This window comes from Rhinatrema bivittatum, chromosome 2 (genome assembly GCF_901001135.1).
Source record: "Rhinatrema bivittatum chromosome 2, aRhiBiv1.1, whole genome shotgun sequence".
NCBI classification, from domain to species: domain Eukaryota; kingdom Metazoa; phylum Chordata; class Amphibia; order Gymnophiona; family Rhinatrematidae; genus Rhinatrema; species Rhinatrema bivittatum.
In genome coordinates, this window is record NC_042616.1 from 618,587,485 (window position 1) to 618,604,424 (window position 16,940).

Below are 16,940 nucleotides of genomic sequence, written 5' to 3' on the forward strand. Positions count from 1 at the left end.
TTATAAAATCGGGCGTAGATTTGCACGCGCATACCTCTTAAAATCCGGCCCATACTGTATAGCCTTTATAATTGGTGGCAAGGCTTTATGATTGAAATGTGAACCTTCCATAAAATAATTCTTAAACAAATCTGCTTCAGAGATATAAAATGTTGAAAATTTGATTAACTCTAATATAATGCTGAGAAAAAAAATTCTGCAAACTCTCAATTCTTTTTGATGTAATTAAACTTTATTTTACCACAGAAGTCTTAAAGAAATCTATTTCTCCTAATTTTTATTTCATGACCACATTAGATTTAAACTTTGGACTGAACAGTACTCTGGCTTATATGTATTTTCTCTTGCATTAATTGGATCTTACCTTTAATGTCTACTACATCTAACAATAAATACCTCTGGAGATCTGGAATTGCTTGTTAAACTTTAGTCTCTGTTTAATTTCTAAGCTTGTCCCTAAGAGCCCTTGACTCTCTAGTACTGAAAGAATATATACAAAGGAATATATACAAAGGACCTGATTTTAAAAAGCATTTACTCAAGTAACTGCACTTTACCTAAGTAAGTGGGCTTTTGAAAATTTGCTACAATATATGCCATCAAATTGTCCTTAGGTTTACCTTGAATAAATGCAATTTACTTGAGTAAATGGCTTTTGAAAATTGCTATAGTAAATTTATGCACTTAAAATTTCCCCCAAAGGGAGATCCAAAGCTGCTACTCTTCCTAATCCTATGGTGCAAGGTAGCTTAGCAAGAGGAGAAACATCAGAACTAAAGCTCATCACACCCCCATTCGCCCCAGTCCTTCCTTACTCCCCCAGGGAAGTAAGAATAGATGTCTTCACAGTTTCAGACCTAGCTTCATCTCCTCCTTCACTAGAAACCACAGTTTCTCCCAAGCTGTAACCCACACCCAGTTTCAATTGTCTTTACCCAGATAAAACTGTCTAAAGGACCAACTACTGGGTCTTTTGCAGGAAACACACAAGAGGGTACTTGTGCTTCGGAGAAACAACCAGGAACTAGTTTCAACACACACACTGTTGCAAACTGTTGCGGACTGGACAGTGGACCCTTGGGCCGACCTGGTGGAGGAAGATGGTTGGAAGAGAGAGCTCCGCGGAGATGGGACAGGCCAGGAGGCGGTACTAAGATGAACGCAGGAACAGAATCTTCACCCTGGAGATCCAAGATCCCCCCGGGAGGAGCCCGTAAGGTCCCGGACCACTGGGACTTAGAAGGCAGTAGCGAATCCTGAAGAGAAGATGGAATCTTCACCCTGGAGATCCGAGATCCCCCCAGGAGGAGCCCTTGAGGATCCGGACCGCTGGGACTTAGGCGGCAGCAGCGAGGACGGAGCAGAAGTCGAGACAGATGACAGACACGGAGTATCAGAGGTGAACCTGGATCAGGAACCAAGGAGACAAACCGAGAAGAATCCGGAAGATGAGCAGGATCAGGATCAGGAACAGCAGAACCAGAATCAGGAACACAGCAGGACCAGGATCAGGAACACAGCAGGACCAGGATCAGAAACACAGCAACTGGTGCCTCGTTGCTAGGCAACCTCCTTAGCCAGATGCCAGGCTTAAATACCTTGCGGCGTCTGACATCATCAAGGAGGCGGGCCGGAACTTCCTGCAGTTGAGTCTTTAAAACAGTCTCCCTCACACGAGAGAAGAAGGTAAGGACCCGGTCGCGAGTCTAGCGACCGGGACCACAATACACACAGACAAAAATATTAATAATAACATTGCTCCTGAATGGACTCCCAAAGGGGTGAATTCCTCCAGAGTACCCCTTCAGAGGCAAACTGACTTCTGCAGCAGTACTGAGATGTATATGACACACTGAAAATCTTGCTGGGAGAGGGCATGGCTACAAAGCAACATCAGAGACCCAGCAAGAAACACAGTAGGCAGAGAGGCAGCAGGGGACAACCTCCAGCCTGGTGGTCTTTCTCCCCCTCTCCTGTGCTGGTTAATTTAATGGCTTTGGGATTCTATACTGTCAACTTGAGAAGCTACTTCAGTTCAGCAGGAGACAGAGCCACTAACACATCTGTGGCACTCCATTGAGGCTGCTTGTTTTTAGAAAAAAATTACATTTCCGAAAATTATGAAATTCTATGCTAACATTTTAGTTTATGAAAAAATTATTCTGTGATGTAGTGCAGATGCAAAATAATCTGTTACCGATTAATTTAGAAATTTGAACATCTCTTACATCAAGCAACTAGTTTCTAAAAAAGAAAAACACTTCCTCAAGTACAATTTTTGCTGTGTGTTATGAGTAATAACAGTTAGTTAGTAGTGAAAGGATTAAGTCAAGGGGAACAGAATTTTTTTAAAAAAAGCTATACTTTCAAATTTTAAACCAGGGGTAGGCAACTCCAGTCCTCAAGTTTGCAAGATATCCACACTGAATATGCATGAGATGCAAATAGCTCATGCATATTCATTGTGGATATCCTGAAAACATGACTGATGGAGTTTTTGAGGACCAAATTTGCCTGCCCCTGCTTTAAATTACAGGATGTGTTCAGTTTTGTAAATACTCTAAAATTATTCAAACTTACCTTGTCTGTCAAAGATTCTTCAAACTTCTGAAGCTTAAACATTTTCTGTAGTAATTTTTCATGCTGGAGTTCTTTTTCTTTAATTAGCTTCTCATTGTGTGTTGCCTTTATCTTATATTCATCCCAGAGTTGTTCAACATGGGAAATATCAACCCTATTGGAAACATAAGCATGAAATAATACATACATGTTAACGCAAAACCAATTTTTACTGCTTGACACTTCAATAAAACATTCAAGGGAGGTAGCCTGTATGGAGCGAGAGTTTCTACTACCATTCACAGAAGGCTTAGCGGTGGGAACCTTACAAATATTTGAAAATTTAAAAAATATAAATAAAAAATGTAATATTAAAAAACTTTCCAGGCAGAATACATTGACCAATTTGGTCTTTATCTGCCATCACTCACTAAGTTAATGTGGCCAACCATTTGGTTCATCACCAGATGGACTAGGTACCTTACTATCAGGACTAGTAACAGCATGGGATTTCCATTCTCTTTCAGCCTCTCCACAGAGCTGACATGTGATTGGAAATCCCATAGGAATGTGCATTCGTTTAAAATGAAACTACAAAACATGATGAATAAGGCTAATTTGTTTAATTTGGGGGCCCTGAAACAAATTGGGGGCCTACCACAAATGAAACAAACCTTATTTGTTCATTTCATTTTAAACTAATAATTCAGGCTTAAGTCTAGACCCGAAGCTGGGGACTCGCCTAGGGCATAGACCGAGGCCCAAAGAAGGCCCTGAAAATTAAACTAAAAAAACAAAAGCTTACCTGATCCATCGGGACTCCAACGAAGGCAGGGTCCTTATGCCAGGACCTAGGCACCAACCCAGGCCTAATGCTGCAACACAACCCAAAAGCCGGCTCCTGACACTGCAGCCTCAGCCTAAGCTGGGCCCAAGACCCAGGCCCGACGCTGCAATATGGCCTGGAGGCTGGGTCCCAATGATGGGGCCTCGGCCCAGACCCAGGCCTGATGCCACAAAATGACCCAGATGCCAGATCCTGATGCCGGGGCCTCGGTCAGGTCCTGACACTGGGGCTTCAACTGGGTTCTGATGCTGGGGCCTTTGCCCAGGGCCCAGACTCAGGCCCGATACTGCGACTCAGCCTGCATGTTGGGTCCCGATGCCGGGGCCTTGGCTTGAAACTGGGTTTGATGCCGTGACCCAACCTGGAAGATGAATCCCGACACCGAGGCCTCAGCCTAGGCCAGGGCCCAGACCCAGGCTCAATGCCGGGTCCTCGGCCAGGAGACCGGGCCCTGAGCCTCGGCCCAAGGTCAGGCTCAGGCCTTGGACCCAGGCCTAGGAGCTCCTCTTCAGATGTCCACATCTTTCTTCGGCCCACAGTACAATGGCGCCATCCGCTAGGGTGAATGTGCTGGAGTTAATTAACTCCAGCGTGACACCAGCGGATGGCGTCATTTGGCTTGAAATGTCAAAGAAAGAAGAAGACCCTCTCAGGCCTGGGTTCCAAGTCCTGGACCTGGCCTCCTGGCCAAGGCCCCGGCATTGACCTTGAGTTTGAGCCTAGGCCCCGGTATCAGAATCTGGCCTCCGGGTTGGTCTTGGCATTGGGCCTGGATCTGGGCCTAAACCCTGGCATCAGGACCTGGTCTCCGGGTCTGGTTGCGATGTTGGGCCTGGGTCTAGGCTCTGGACTCTGCCGAGGCCCCTGGCATCAGGACCCAGCCTCCAGGTCGGGTTGCGGCATCGGGCATACGTTCGTGCCGAGGCCCCGGTGTCGGAACCTGGCCTACGGGCTGAGCCCCAGTGACAAGCTTAGGGTTAGGTTGAAGCCTCGGCCTATGCAAGTCAGAGGCTTCGGCTTAGTCCAAGATGGCGGATCTCCACCAGACTGGGTAAGTGTGGTCTGGGCGGGATCCTGGCCCCAGCATTTTTCTGGATGGGTAGGAGTGATGGCTCATTTTCATTTTTTTGGCTTTTTTTTTTTAATTGCTTGATTCCTTTTTTTCACACAAATGAAATGAATCAAGCAATCTATGAACCGAAATTTGTGAGAAAAAAAACTCCCGAAAATGAACTGAAAAATGAAAATTATTTTTTTCCCCTGCACATCCCTAATATCCCAGGGGCATAAGGCGGAGTTAGAGGTAGAAGGTGTGTGGTCAGTTTGAGTTAGGTTTTCGGGAGTAAGCAGCTGTTTTTTGTTTTTTTTTTATTTCTCCCTGCTGAGTTGGGCCCACTAACTAACCCAGCTTAGTGTTTCTTGCATTCAGAGGATGATCCTTTCTCTGTACATGCCCCATCTGAGAGGGACTGCCTCCTTTTTTGTAGAGTGAAGTTTGTGTAGATTTTGTCAGGTTTTGATACATTTTTTTCTTATTCTGAGGAACACCTTGTGCTTTGGAGAGGTGCACCCCCCCCCCCCCCCCCCCAGTCCTGAGAGCAGGGGCTTGAGACCTGTGAGCAAATCCTCTACTCCCTAGAGGGAGCAAGACCAGGGACAGCACTACCCAGCGTGAGATATTTTGGAGAGACATTTGGATTTTTCCCCTTTTTGTTTGAGTGGAGGTTTTTCTCCCACCTCTCTGCTCACATGTGAAAGGAGTTAGAGGGCTGTAAGCAGGACTGGAACATCAGGCTTCTCTCCCAGAGAGATCATCCGTGGTTGCAACATCAAGCCTTGGGAGAGTCCCAATAGGATCTCCACCCCAAAGGAATCAGGACACAGGCTGTGGGCATCAGACTGAAATTTGGACTCAGGTAGGATCTTTTCATGGCGTGGGGCATCCCCCTAGGATTCCCAAACTACTGGGCTGCTTGCACAAATGAGTAGACAGTGGCAAGATCCCTCCTAGGAGCTGGAGAGATGGAGACAAGCACCCCAACAGAGAAAACATGTAAATGGTTCAACTGTACAGTTTCGTTTGTTGAATGTTTGTGGAAATAATCAGTACATTTGATGTGAACACCCAGTTTGAGTCCTGTCTGTCTGTCCTTGAGAAGGATACATCAGTGGAGGGATACACACACTACAGAAGAGACACTCCATGATGGCCGAAAGGGTGCCGCGACTGGGCCTGCTCTCATCGCGCTGCCTTCCACTAGCTCCGGTCTTGCCGCTGCTGCCAGCTCCCGGCGTCCCCGACGCTCACCACGGCACTTTCTGGCTTCCTCCACGCCACACGCCTCACAGCGGAGCTCCCTTCAGGGATCCGCGTATTCAGCCGCCTCGACCCCGCCCCTAGGCAGGCGCGCGCAGCCGACGTCTCCACGTTTAAAGGGCTAAGCGCGGGAAACCCGACTCAGATGCATCCCGATGACATCACATAGTCCCAGTATAAAAGGCGAGCCTCTTCCCCGAGAGCCTAGCCTTGGCAAGCGGGTCGACACCTCGGTTCTTTGTATTTGATCCTTGTTCCAGTGTCTCCTTGTTCCAGTGTCTCCTTGTTCCAGTGTCTCCTTGTTCCTGTGTCCTTACTCAGGTAATACCTTCTTGGACTGATCTCTGGTACTGATCTCTGCCTGCCTGACTACTCTCTTTGTCTCCTGCCTGAAACTGACCACTGCCTGCCTGCCTTGACTACGCTTGGACTGACCTTGGTATTGATCCTTGCTTTGGTTGACTACTTCTGGATGGATACTCTGGCCTTGATCCTTGTGCTTCACTCGGACATTCTCTTCTGGCCTACCGTGACTACCAGACCGAACTGCTTGGATTCCACCCGCGGCCTTCACCAGACTATACCCGCAGGTGCTGCCTGCCTCGCCAGAGAGCCTTCCTGAACTGTTACCTCCCTGAGGTCCCCGGAGCTTCCAGTTTGGGTCTAGTCCATCCTCTGCATCAACCGCGCACCCTTGCTCGTGGTGGGCACACCCCTCCGCTACCTCTCAGGGAGATCATCTGAGGCCCACCTAAGTCCAGGTAGTTTGGGTACCCAAGAGCTCAATCTGCGGAAACCCCGGGCTGTTATTGGCGAAGCTCCAGCTAGCCTCTGTCTCCTCGTGTGCTCTGCCTCCTGGTGGCAGGCGCTCTCTGGGTCCGGCCAGAGGGCCATACCAATCTTGCACCAGGCCAAGGGTCCACCTCCAGCACAACAGGTTGTCAAGGCATGGACTCGGCGGAGTCTCCTGCCTTGCAGTCCATCCCTGGTCTGGTCACTCATGTCTGAGAACAACAACGGATCATGGATGCGTTGGCCTCCTCCATGGAAAAGATGCATTCTCAATTGGAGGAACCTGCCATCGCCAATCCAGGGGCTCTTGCCCATACCTTCTCCTCACAGGTATCGCTGGCCCTCCCAGCTCCACCCCATTTCAATGGGGATCCTCGCCTCTGTCAAGGCTTCATAAATCAATGTTTGGTTTTTTTTTTTAATTTTCAAGATTTCACATATTTTACATGAATTTATTCTAATAGAATTCGGTACACAATCTGAAATATGAATTACAAATTTTGTATAATATCTGAAAGAAAATAAGAAAATATTCTCCAGATTATATGTCGACACCCAAAAGCAGCAGTGGGACAGAAGTCTCAACTAAGCGTTGACATTGTAGCATAGGCACTGTTTGCTTCTGATTCAGATGAACAATCATCTTGTGAGGGATTCTCATCAGAAACAGAAGAAGTAATAGCTGACGAAGTTTTAGGAGGATCAGTTAGTCCTGTCTTAGCCTCCACTTCAGTGCAGCAGGGGAGAGATAAGAACATAAGAAAATGCCATACTGGGTCAGACCAAGGGTCCATCAAGCCCAGCATCCTGTTTCCAACAGTGGCCAATCCAGGCCATAAGAACCTGGATTGGCCACTAAGTCTATTCCATGTAACCATTGCTAATGGCAGTGGATATTCTCTAAGTGAACTTAATAGCAGGTAATGGACTTCTCCTCCATGAACTTATCCAATCCTTTTTTAAACACAGCTATATTAACTGCACTAACCACATCCTCCGGCAACAAATTCCAGAGTCTAATTGTGCGTTGAGTAAAAAAGAACTTTCTCTGATTAGTTTTAAATGTGCCCCATGCTAACTTCATGGAGTGCCCCCTAGTCTTTCTACTATCCAAAAGAGTAAATAACCGATTCACATCTACCCGTTCTAGACCTCTCATGATTTTAAACACCTCTATCATATCCCCCCTCAGTCGTCTCTTCTCCAAGCTGAAAAGTCCTAACCTCTTAAGTCTTTCCTCATAGGAGAGTTGTTCCATTCCCCTTATCATTTTGGTAGCCCTTCTCTGTACCTTCTCCATCGCAATTAAATCTTTTTTGAGATGCGGCTGATGAGATGAAACTGATGAGGAGGAAAAGCAGTCAGTGCAGGCACAGGTGGGGACTGAGGCTCCTGGCATTGCTTCTCAGGGTGCACCCACTACTTCAGCTCCAGTGCCAGCATCCACCCCCAAGGCTATAGAGAAGGGAGGATCACGAAAGACATCTGCGATCTGGAGCTACTTTAAAGTGACAGAGGACCCACGTTTTGCTTGGTGTAATTACTGTGGCAGGGCTATTAGCAGAGGCAAGCAAATGAGAAATCTATCTAATTTTGGCATGATGCATCATATAAAGAGGCAGCACCCAACAAGAGTACTGCCATCTTGGGATGGTGGCAGTACCAATCAGGGGACCCCTTCCATGCAGCGTAAAGTGGTTGAAAAGCAGCAGAGTCAGCCCATGCCCTCATCCCTTCTAGCAGTCAGGTGGCAAGCCAGCAACCCCCTGACATGTGGCAGAAGCGACAACCCACCATGGAGGAAATGGGGTGGAGTGCAGTAACGCTATCCTGGGGTAGGAGGCAGGCAGCCTCAAAAGTTGTAACCAGGAGCATTGGGGAATTGATTGCCCTTGATGACCAGCTCTTGCAGTTAGTGGAGAATGTGGGTTTCAAGAGTTTTCTGAATTTAGTAGTTCCAAATTACAAAGTCCCCTCCAGAGCCACATTTAGCAGAAATGTCCTCCCCAGCCTGTACAAGCAGTGTCGCAGTCACATCCAAGTTCTGCTAGCTAAGGCAGAGAGGAGTGTGCATTACACCTGCAATATCTGGACCGCCATGAATGCTGCACACTCTTACCTCTCCCTGACAGCACACTGGTGGGACCTGGCTAAGGCAGAGGCAGGCAGCAGCTCTATTACTGAACAAGTATCAGGGTGGAGGTGGGCTTTACTGCACACCCATCTGACGGACCAGGCCCATACCACAGCCAATATTCTAGCATGCATCAGAAAGATGCTGGAGGGCTGGCAACACCAGCGAGACAGGAATCCTCATGCAGGGTTCTTTGTCACAGACAATGGTGCAAACATGGTTAAGGCAATAAACGACGGGCACTTTAAGAACATCCGCTGTTTTGCACACACTCTGCACCTGGTAGTGAAGTCAGCTCTGGGGTTGGATTCCAATGACCAAGAGAATGAATACCTGCATAGGGTAATACAGAAGTGTAGGAACATAGCAGCACACTTCCACAGAAGTGTGAAGGCGGGGCAGGTTCTCCGACAAAAGCAGACTGATTTGGAGATGCCTCACAAGCGTCTCATTCAAGACATTGCCACCCGGTGGAATTCCACCTTTATGATGCTCGAAAGGTTAGTTGAGCTGCAGACACCCCTTCATGAACTTTCTGGTACAATGGACATAGGTTTGCAGAATCCCCGAGGGTTTCATGATTGGTTAGTCATGAGTCAGCTGGTAAAAATCCTGCAGCCCTTAAAGGATGTCACGGAGGAGCTGAGTTCCAGAAGGGCCACCTTGGCTGACATCGTCCCTATAGTTAATTTCCTGGATGAAACATGAAGAGGGAATGACAGTTGAGGCGCTGCATTTTTTGGATATTCTGCAGCAGCAGGTGGAAGAGAGATTAAGGCCTTTAACAGAACAGAACACATACATGCTCGCCACAGTCTGTGACCCCGTGTGAAAGGGAAACTCAGCCTACAGTACGACTGTCTCTTATTGGTGAAGGACCTGCTGTTATCAAATGTCCATGCACAGTAGCGCCATACACAGAGACAGATTAGGCGTGAAGCAGAGGTGGAAAGAGCAGGCACTTCAGAGACTTGTGGTAGCCCAAGCAAGAGCAGCACTCTGTCAGTGACAGCTAGTACCTCCTCCTCCTCCAATTCAGAATGCCAAAGGCATGTTGCCCATAAAGATTCATCTCTTGTGCTATGGGCTAGAGAGAAAGCAGCTGGCATGAGTAACTCTCAGCCCACCCAAGCAAAGGACACACAAGCACAGCTGTCAGTGACATGGTATCTCTCAGAGCCGACAGAGAACATGCAGACAGATCTGCTGGCATATTGGGCACACAAATCCACTGCCTGGTCATACCTAGCCAAAGTGGCTCAGCAATATCTGTCATATCCACCAACCAGTGTGCCCAGTGAACGTGTCTTTTCGATGACAGGGGATATCATGAGCCCTCAACACTCAAGGCTGGCATCAGAGTTGATGGAAATGCTAGTGAACCTGCCTTTGCTTGGGTTTCCAAATTTTCCGTGAATGGCAAGATGAATAAAAGCAATTGAAAGCCTTGCAGCAGCCCCTACTGCCTCCTACCCTCCAGATAATATAAGCACTGCAGCACATGTACCTGACCTTAAACGCTGTGCCTGTCTGTCCACTGTCCAGGCCACACGTCCCTACAAGGGCCTTACCTCTAACGCTGTTCCTATCCCTCCACTGTCCCTACATGGGCTTGACCTTGTCCTCGATTGTTGTGCCTGTCCGTCCACACCTTATGTCCCTACGTGGGCTTGACCTCTGTCCTCGATTGCTGTGCCTGTCCATCCAGGCCTTATGTCCCTAGGTGGGCTTGACCCCTGTCCTCGATTGCTGTGCCTGTCCGTCCAGGCCTTATGACCCTAGGTGGGCTTAACCTCTGTCCTCGATTGCTGTGCCTGTCTGTCCAGGCCTTATGTCCCTAGGTGGGCTTGACCTCTGTCCTCGATTGCTGTGCCTGTTCGTCCAGGCCTTATGTCCCTAGTTGGACGATCTCTGTCCTCGATTGCTGTGCCTGACTATCCAGCCCTTAGGTCCCTAGGTGGGCTTGACCTCTGTCCTCGATTGCTGTGTCTGTCCGTCCAGGCCTTATGTCCCTACAAGGGTTTGACCTCAATTGCTCTGCCTGTTCGCCAGGCCTTATGTCCCTAAGTGGGTTGGAGCTCTCTCCTCGATTGCTGTGCCTGTTCATCTAGGCCTTATGTCCCTACAAGGGTTTGACCTCAATTGCTTTGCCTGTTCATCCAGGCCTTATTTCCCTACGTGGGCTTGACGTCTGTCCTCGATTGCTATGCCTGTCCGTCCAGACCTTATGTCCCTAGGGGGGCTTGACCTCTGTTCTCGATTGCTATGCCTGTTCGTCCAAGCCTTATGTCCCTACGTGGACGTGACCTCTGTCTTTGATTGCTGTGCCTGTCTGTCCAGGCCTTATGTCCCTACGTGGGCTTGACCTCTCTCCTCGATTGCTGTGCCTGTCTGTCCAGGCCATATGTCCCTACTTGGGCCTGACCTCTGCTTCGAATGCTGTGCCTGTTCGTCCAGGCTTTATGTCCCTACGTGGGCTTGACCTCTGTCCTCGATTGCTGTGCCTGTCCGTGCAGGCCTTATGTCCCTACATGGGCTTGACCTCTGTCCTCGATTGCTCTGCCTGTCCCTGCAGGCCTTATGTCCCTACATGGGCTTGACCTCTGTCCTCGAATGCTGTGCCTGTTCATCTAAGCCTTATGTTCCTACAAGGGTTTGACTTTGATTGCTGTGCCTGTCCATCCAGGTCTTATGTCCCTAGGTGGGCTTGACCTCTGTCCTTGAATGCTGTGCCTGTTCGTCTAGCCCTTATGTCCCTAAAAGGGTTTGACCTCGATTGCTGTACCTGTCCGTCCACGACTTATGTCCCTATGTGAGCTTGACCTGTCCTCGATTGCTGTGCCTGCGTACAGGACTTATGCCCCTAAAAGGGTTTGACCTCGATTGCTTTGCCTGTTCATCCAGGCCTTATGTCCCTAGGTGTGCTTGGCCTCTGTCCTCAAATGCTGTGCCTGTTCGTCCAGGCCTTATGACGCTAGGTGGGCTTGACCTCTCTCCTCTCAAATGCTGTGCCTGTTCGTCCAGGCCTTATGTCCCTACAAGGGTTTGTCGTCAAATGCTGTGCCTGTTCGTCCAGGCCTTATGTCCCTACAAGGGTTTGTCCTAGATTGCTTTGCCTGTTCGTCCAGGCCTTATGTCCCTACAAGGGTTTGTCCTTGATTGCTGTGCCTGTCCATCCAGGCCTTATGTCCCTACAAGGGTTTGACCTTTCTCCTCGATTGCTGTGTCTGTCCATCCAGGCCTTATGTCCCTACATGGGCTTGACCTCTGTCCTTGATTGCTGTGCCTGTCTGTCTAGGCCTTATGTCCCTAGTTGGTCTTGATCTCTGTCCTCGATTGCTGTGCCTGTCTATCCACACCTTAGGTCCCTAGGTGGGCATGACCTCTGTCCTCGATTGCTGTGTCTGTCCGTCCAGGACTTATGTCCCTACAAGGGTTTGACCTCGATTGCTTTGCCTGTTCGCCAGGCCTTATGTCCCTACGTGGGTTGGAACTCTGTCCTCGATTGCTGTGCCTGTCTGTCCAGGCCTTATTTCCCTACAACGGTTTGACCATGATTGCTTTGCCTGTTCGTCCAGGTCATATGTCCCTACATGGGCTTGACCTCTGTCCTCGATTGCTGTGCCTGTCCGTCCAGGCCTTATGTCCCTAGTTGGTCTTGATCTCTGTCCTCGATTGCTGTGCCTGTCTATCCACACCTTAGGTCCCTAGGTGGGCATGACCTCTGTCCTCGATTGCTGTGTCTGTCCGTCCAGGCCTTATGTCCCTACAAGGGTTTGACCTCGATTGCTTTGCCTGTTCGCCAGGCCTTATGTCCCTACGTGGGTTGGAACTCTGTCCTCGATTGCTGTGCCTGTCCGTGCAGGCCTTATGTCCCTAGGGGGGCTAGACCTCTGTCCTCGATTGCTGTGATTGTTCGTCCAGGCCATATGTCCCTACGTGGGCTTGACCTCTCTCCTCGATTGCTGTGCCTATCCGTCCAGGCCTTATGTCCCTAGGTGGGCCTGACCTCTGCCTCGAATGCTGTGCCTGTTCGTCCAGGCCTTATGTCCCTACGTTGGCTTGATCTCTGTCCTCGAATGCTGTGCATGTTTGTCCAGGCGCTATGTCTCTACGTGGGCTTGACCTCTGTTCTCGATTACTGTGCCTCTCCGTGCAGGCCTTATGTCCCTTCAGGGGCTTGACCTCTGTCCTCGATTGCTGTGCCTGTCCGTGCAGGCCTTATGTCCCTACATGGGCTTGACCTCTGTCCTCGAATGCTGTGCCTCTTCGTCCAGGCCTTATGTCCCTACAAGGGTTTGTTCTCAATTGCTTTGCCTGTTCGAGCAGGCCTTATGTCCTATGTGAGCTTGACCTCTGTCCTCGATGCTGTGCCTGTCCGTCCAGGCCTTATGTCCCTACAAGGGTTGACCTCGATTGCTTTGCCTGTTCGTCCAAGCCTTATGTCCCTACGTAGGCTTGACCTCTGTCCTCAATTGCTGTGCCTGTTCATCCAAGCCTTATGTCCCTACATGGGCTTGACCTCTGTCCTTGATTGCTGTGCCTGTCCATCCAGGCCTTATTTCCCTACAACGGTTTGACCTTGATTACTTTGCCTGTTTTTCCAGGCCATATGTCCCTACATGGGCTTGACCTCTGTCCTCGATTCCTGTGGCTGTCTGTCCAGGTCTTATGTCCCTAGTTGGACTTGATCTCTGTCCTCGATTGCTGTGCCTGTCTGTCCAGGCCTTAGGTCCCTAGGTAGGCTTGACCTCTATCCTCGATTGTTGTGTCTGTCCATCTAGGCTTTATGTCCCTACAAGGGTTTGACCTCGATTGCTTTGCCTGTTCGTCCAGGCGTTATGTCCCTACCTGGGCTTGACCTCTGTCCTCGATTACTGTGCCTGTCCGTGCAGGCCTTATGTCCCTAGGGGGGCTAGACCTCTGTCCTCGATTGCTGTGATTGTTCGTCCAGGCCATATGTCCCTACGTGGGCTTGACCTCTCTCCTCGATTGCTGTGCCTGTACATCCAGGCGTTATGTCCCTACGCGGGCTTGACCTCTGCCTCGAATGCTGTGCCTGTTCGTCCCGGCGATATGTCCCTACGTGGGCTTGACCGCTGTCCTCGATTGCTGGGCCTGTCCGTCCAGGCGTTATGTCCCTACGTGAGCTTGACCTCTGCCTCGAATGCTGTGCCTGTTCGTCCCGGCGTTATGTCCCCACGTGGGCTTGACCGCTGTCCTCGGTTGGTGAGCCTGTCCGTGCAGGCCTTATTTCCCTACGTGGGCCTGACCTCTGCCTCAAATGCTGTGCCTGTTCATCCAGGCGTTATGTCCCTACGTGGGCGTGACCTCTGTCCTCAATTGCTGTGCCTGTCTGTCCAGGCCTTATGTCCCTACGTGGGCTTGAACTCTCTCCTCGATTGCTGTGCCTGTCCGTGCAGGCCTTATGTCCCTACATGGGCTTGACCTCTGTCCTTGAATGCTGTGCCTGTTCGTCTAGGCCTTAGGTCCCTAAAAGGGTTTGACCTCGATTGCTGTACCTGTCCGTCCACGCCTTATGTCCCTATGTGGGCTTGATCTGTCCTCGATTGCTGTGCCTGTTCATATAGGCCTTATGTCCCTAAAAGGGTTTGACCTCGATTGCTTTGCCTGTTCATCCAGGCCTTATGACACTAGGTGGGCTTGACCTCTGTCCTCAAATGCTGTGCCTGTTCATCCAGGCCTTATGACTCTAGGTGGGCTTGACCTCTGTCCTCAAATGCTGTGCCTGTACTTCCAGGCCTTATGTCCTACGTGAGCTTGACCTCTGTCCTTGATTGCTGTGCCTGTCCATCCAGGCCTTATGTCCCTACAAGGGTTTGAACTCTCTCCTCGATTGCTGTGCCTGTCCATCCAGGCCTTATTTCCCTACAACGGTTTTACTTTGATTGCTTTGCCTGTTCATCCAGGCCATATGTCCCTACATGGGCGTGACCTCTGTCCTCAATTGCTGTGCCTGTCTGTCCAGGCCATATGTCCCTAGTTGGTCTTGATCTCTGTCCTCGATTGCTGTGCCTGTCTATCCACACCTTAGGTCCCTAGGTGGGCATGACCTCTGTCTTCAATTGCTGTGTCTGTCTGTCCAGGCCTTATGTCCCTACAAGGGTTTGACCTTGATTGCTTTGCCTGTTCGCCAGGCCTTATGTCCCTACGTGGGTTGGAACTCTGTCCTCGATTGCTGTGCCTGTCTGTCCAGGCCTTATGTCCCTACGTGGGCTTGACCTCTCTCCTTGATTGCTGTGCCTATCCGTCCAGGCCTTATGTCCCTACGTGGGCCTGACCTCTGCCTCGAATGCTGTGCAATTTCGTCCACGCGTTATGTCCCTACGTGGGCTTGACCTCTGTCCTCGATTGCTGTGCCTGTCCATGCAGGCCTTATGTCCCTACATGGGCTTGGCCTCTGTCCTTGACTGCTGTGCCTGTCCGTGCAGGCCTTATGTCCCTACATGGGCTTGACCTCTGTCCTCGAATGCTGTGCCTGTTCGTCTAAGCCTTATGTCCCTACAAGTGTTTGACTTTGATTGCTGTGCCTGTCCATCCAGGTCTTATGTCCCTAGGTGGGCTTGACCTTTGTCCTCGAATGCTGTGCCTGTTCGTCTAGGCCTTATGTCCCTAAAAGGGTTTGACCTCGATTGCTGTACCTGTCCGTACATGCCTTATGTCCCTATGTGGGATTGACCTGTCCTCGATTGCTGTCCCTGTTCGTCAAGGCCTTATGTCCCTAAAAGTGTTTGACCTCGATTGCTTTGCATGTCTATCCAGGCCTTAGGTCCCTAGGTGGGCTTGACCTCTGTCCATGATTGCTGTGTCTGTCCGTCCAGGCCTTATGTCCCTACAAGGGTTTGACCTCGATTGCTTTGTCTGTTCGCCAGGCCTTATGTCCCTACGTGGGCTTGAACTCTGTCCTTGATTGCTGTGCCTGTCCATCCAGGCCTTATGTCCCTAGGTGGGCTTGACCTCTGTCCTCGATTGCTGTGCCTGTCTGTCCAGGCCTTATGTCCCTAAAAGGGTTTGACCTCGATTGCTGTACCTGTCCGTACATGCCTTATGTCCCTATGTGGGATTGACCTGTCCTCGATTGCTGTCCCTGTTCGTCAAGGCCTTATGTCCCTAAAAGTGTTTGACCTCGATTGCTGTGCATGTCTATCCAGGCCTTAGGTCCCTAGGTGGGCTTGACCTCTGTCCATGATTGCTGTGTCTGTCCGTCCAGGCCTTATGTCCCTACAAGGGTTTGACCTCGATTGCTTTGTCTGTTCGCCAGGCCTTATGTCCCTACGTGGGCTTGAACTCTGTCCTTGATTGCTGTGCCTGTCCATCCAGGCCTTATGTCCCTAGGTGGGCTTGACCTCTGTCCTCGATTGCTGTGCCTGTCTGTCCAGGCATTATGTCCCTACGTGGGCTTGACCTCTGTCCTCGATTGCTGTGCCTGTCCGTGCAGGCCTTATGTACCTATGTTGGCTTGACCTCTGTCCTCGAATGCTGTGCATGTTTGTCCAGGCTTTATGTCTCTATGTGGGCTTGACCTTTGTCCTCTATTGCTGTGCCTGTCCGTGCAGGCCTTATGTCCCTACATGGGCTTGACCTCTGTCCTTGATTGCTGTGCCTGTCCGTGCAGGCCTTATGTGCCTAGGTGGGCTTGACCTCTGTCCTCGATTGCTGTGCCTGTCTGTCCAGGCATTATGTCCCTACGTGGGCTTGACCTCTGTCCTCGATTGCTGTGCCTGTCCGTGCAGGCCTTATGTACCTATGTTGGCTAGACCTCTGTCCTCGAATGCTGTGCATGTTTGTCCAGGCTTTATGTCTCTATGTGGGCTTGACCTCTGTCCTCTATTGCTGTGCCTGTCTGTGCAGGCCTTATGTCCCTACATGGGCTTGACCTATGTCCTCGAATGCTGTGCCTGTTCGTCCAAGCCTTATGTCCCTACAAGGGTTTGACCTCGATTGCTGTGTCTGTCCATCCAGGTCTTATGTCCCTAGGTGGGCTTGACCTCGAATGCTGTGCCTGTTCGTCTAGGCCTTATGTCCCTAAAAGGGTTTGACCTCGATTGCTGTACCTGTCCATTCACGCCTTATGTCCCTATGTGGGCTTGACCTATCCTCGATTGCTGTGCCTGTTCGTCTAGGCCTTATGTCCCTAAAAGGGTTTGACCTCGATTGCTGTGCCTGTCCGTCCAGGCCTTATGTGCCTACATGGGCTTGACCTCAATTGCTGTGCCTGTACTTCCAGGACTTATGTCCAGTCCTAACGGCTGAACCCTCATTGCAAAGGG

At 50.1% G+C, this 16,940-nt stretch overlaps 1 protein-coding gene across 1 annotated transcript in view; it reads right to left on the minus strand.

The window, feature by feature from the left end:
- Positions 1-16,940, minus strand: part of LOC115085328 — a 271,980-nt gene that overhangs the window by 213,064 nt on the left and 41,976 nt on the right. Inside the window, exon 3 of the mRNA XM_029591204.1 lies at positions 2,581-2,734. Within this exon, the coding sequence (XP_029447064.1) occupies positions 2,581-2,734 (154 nt within the window). The remainder of the gene's footprint in view (positions 1-2,580; positions 2,735-16,940) is intronic.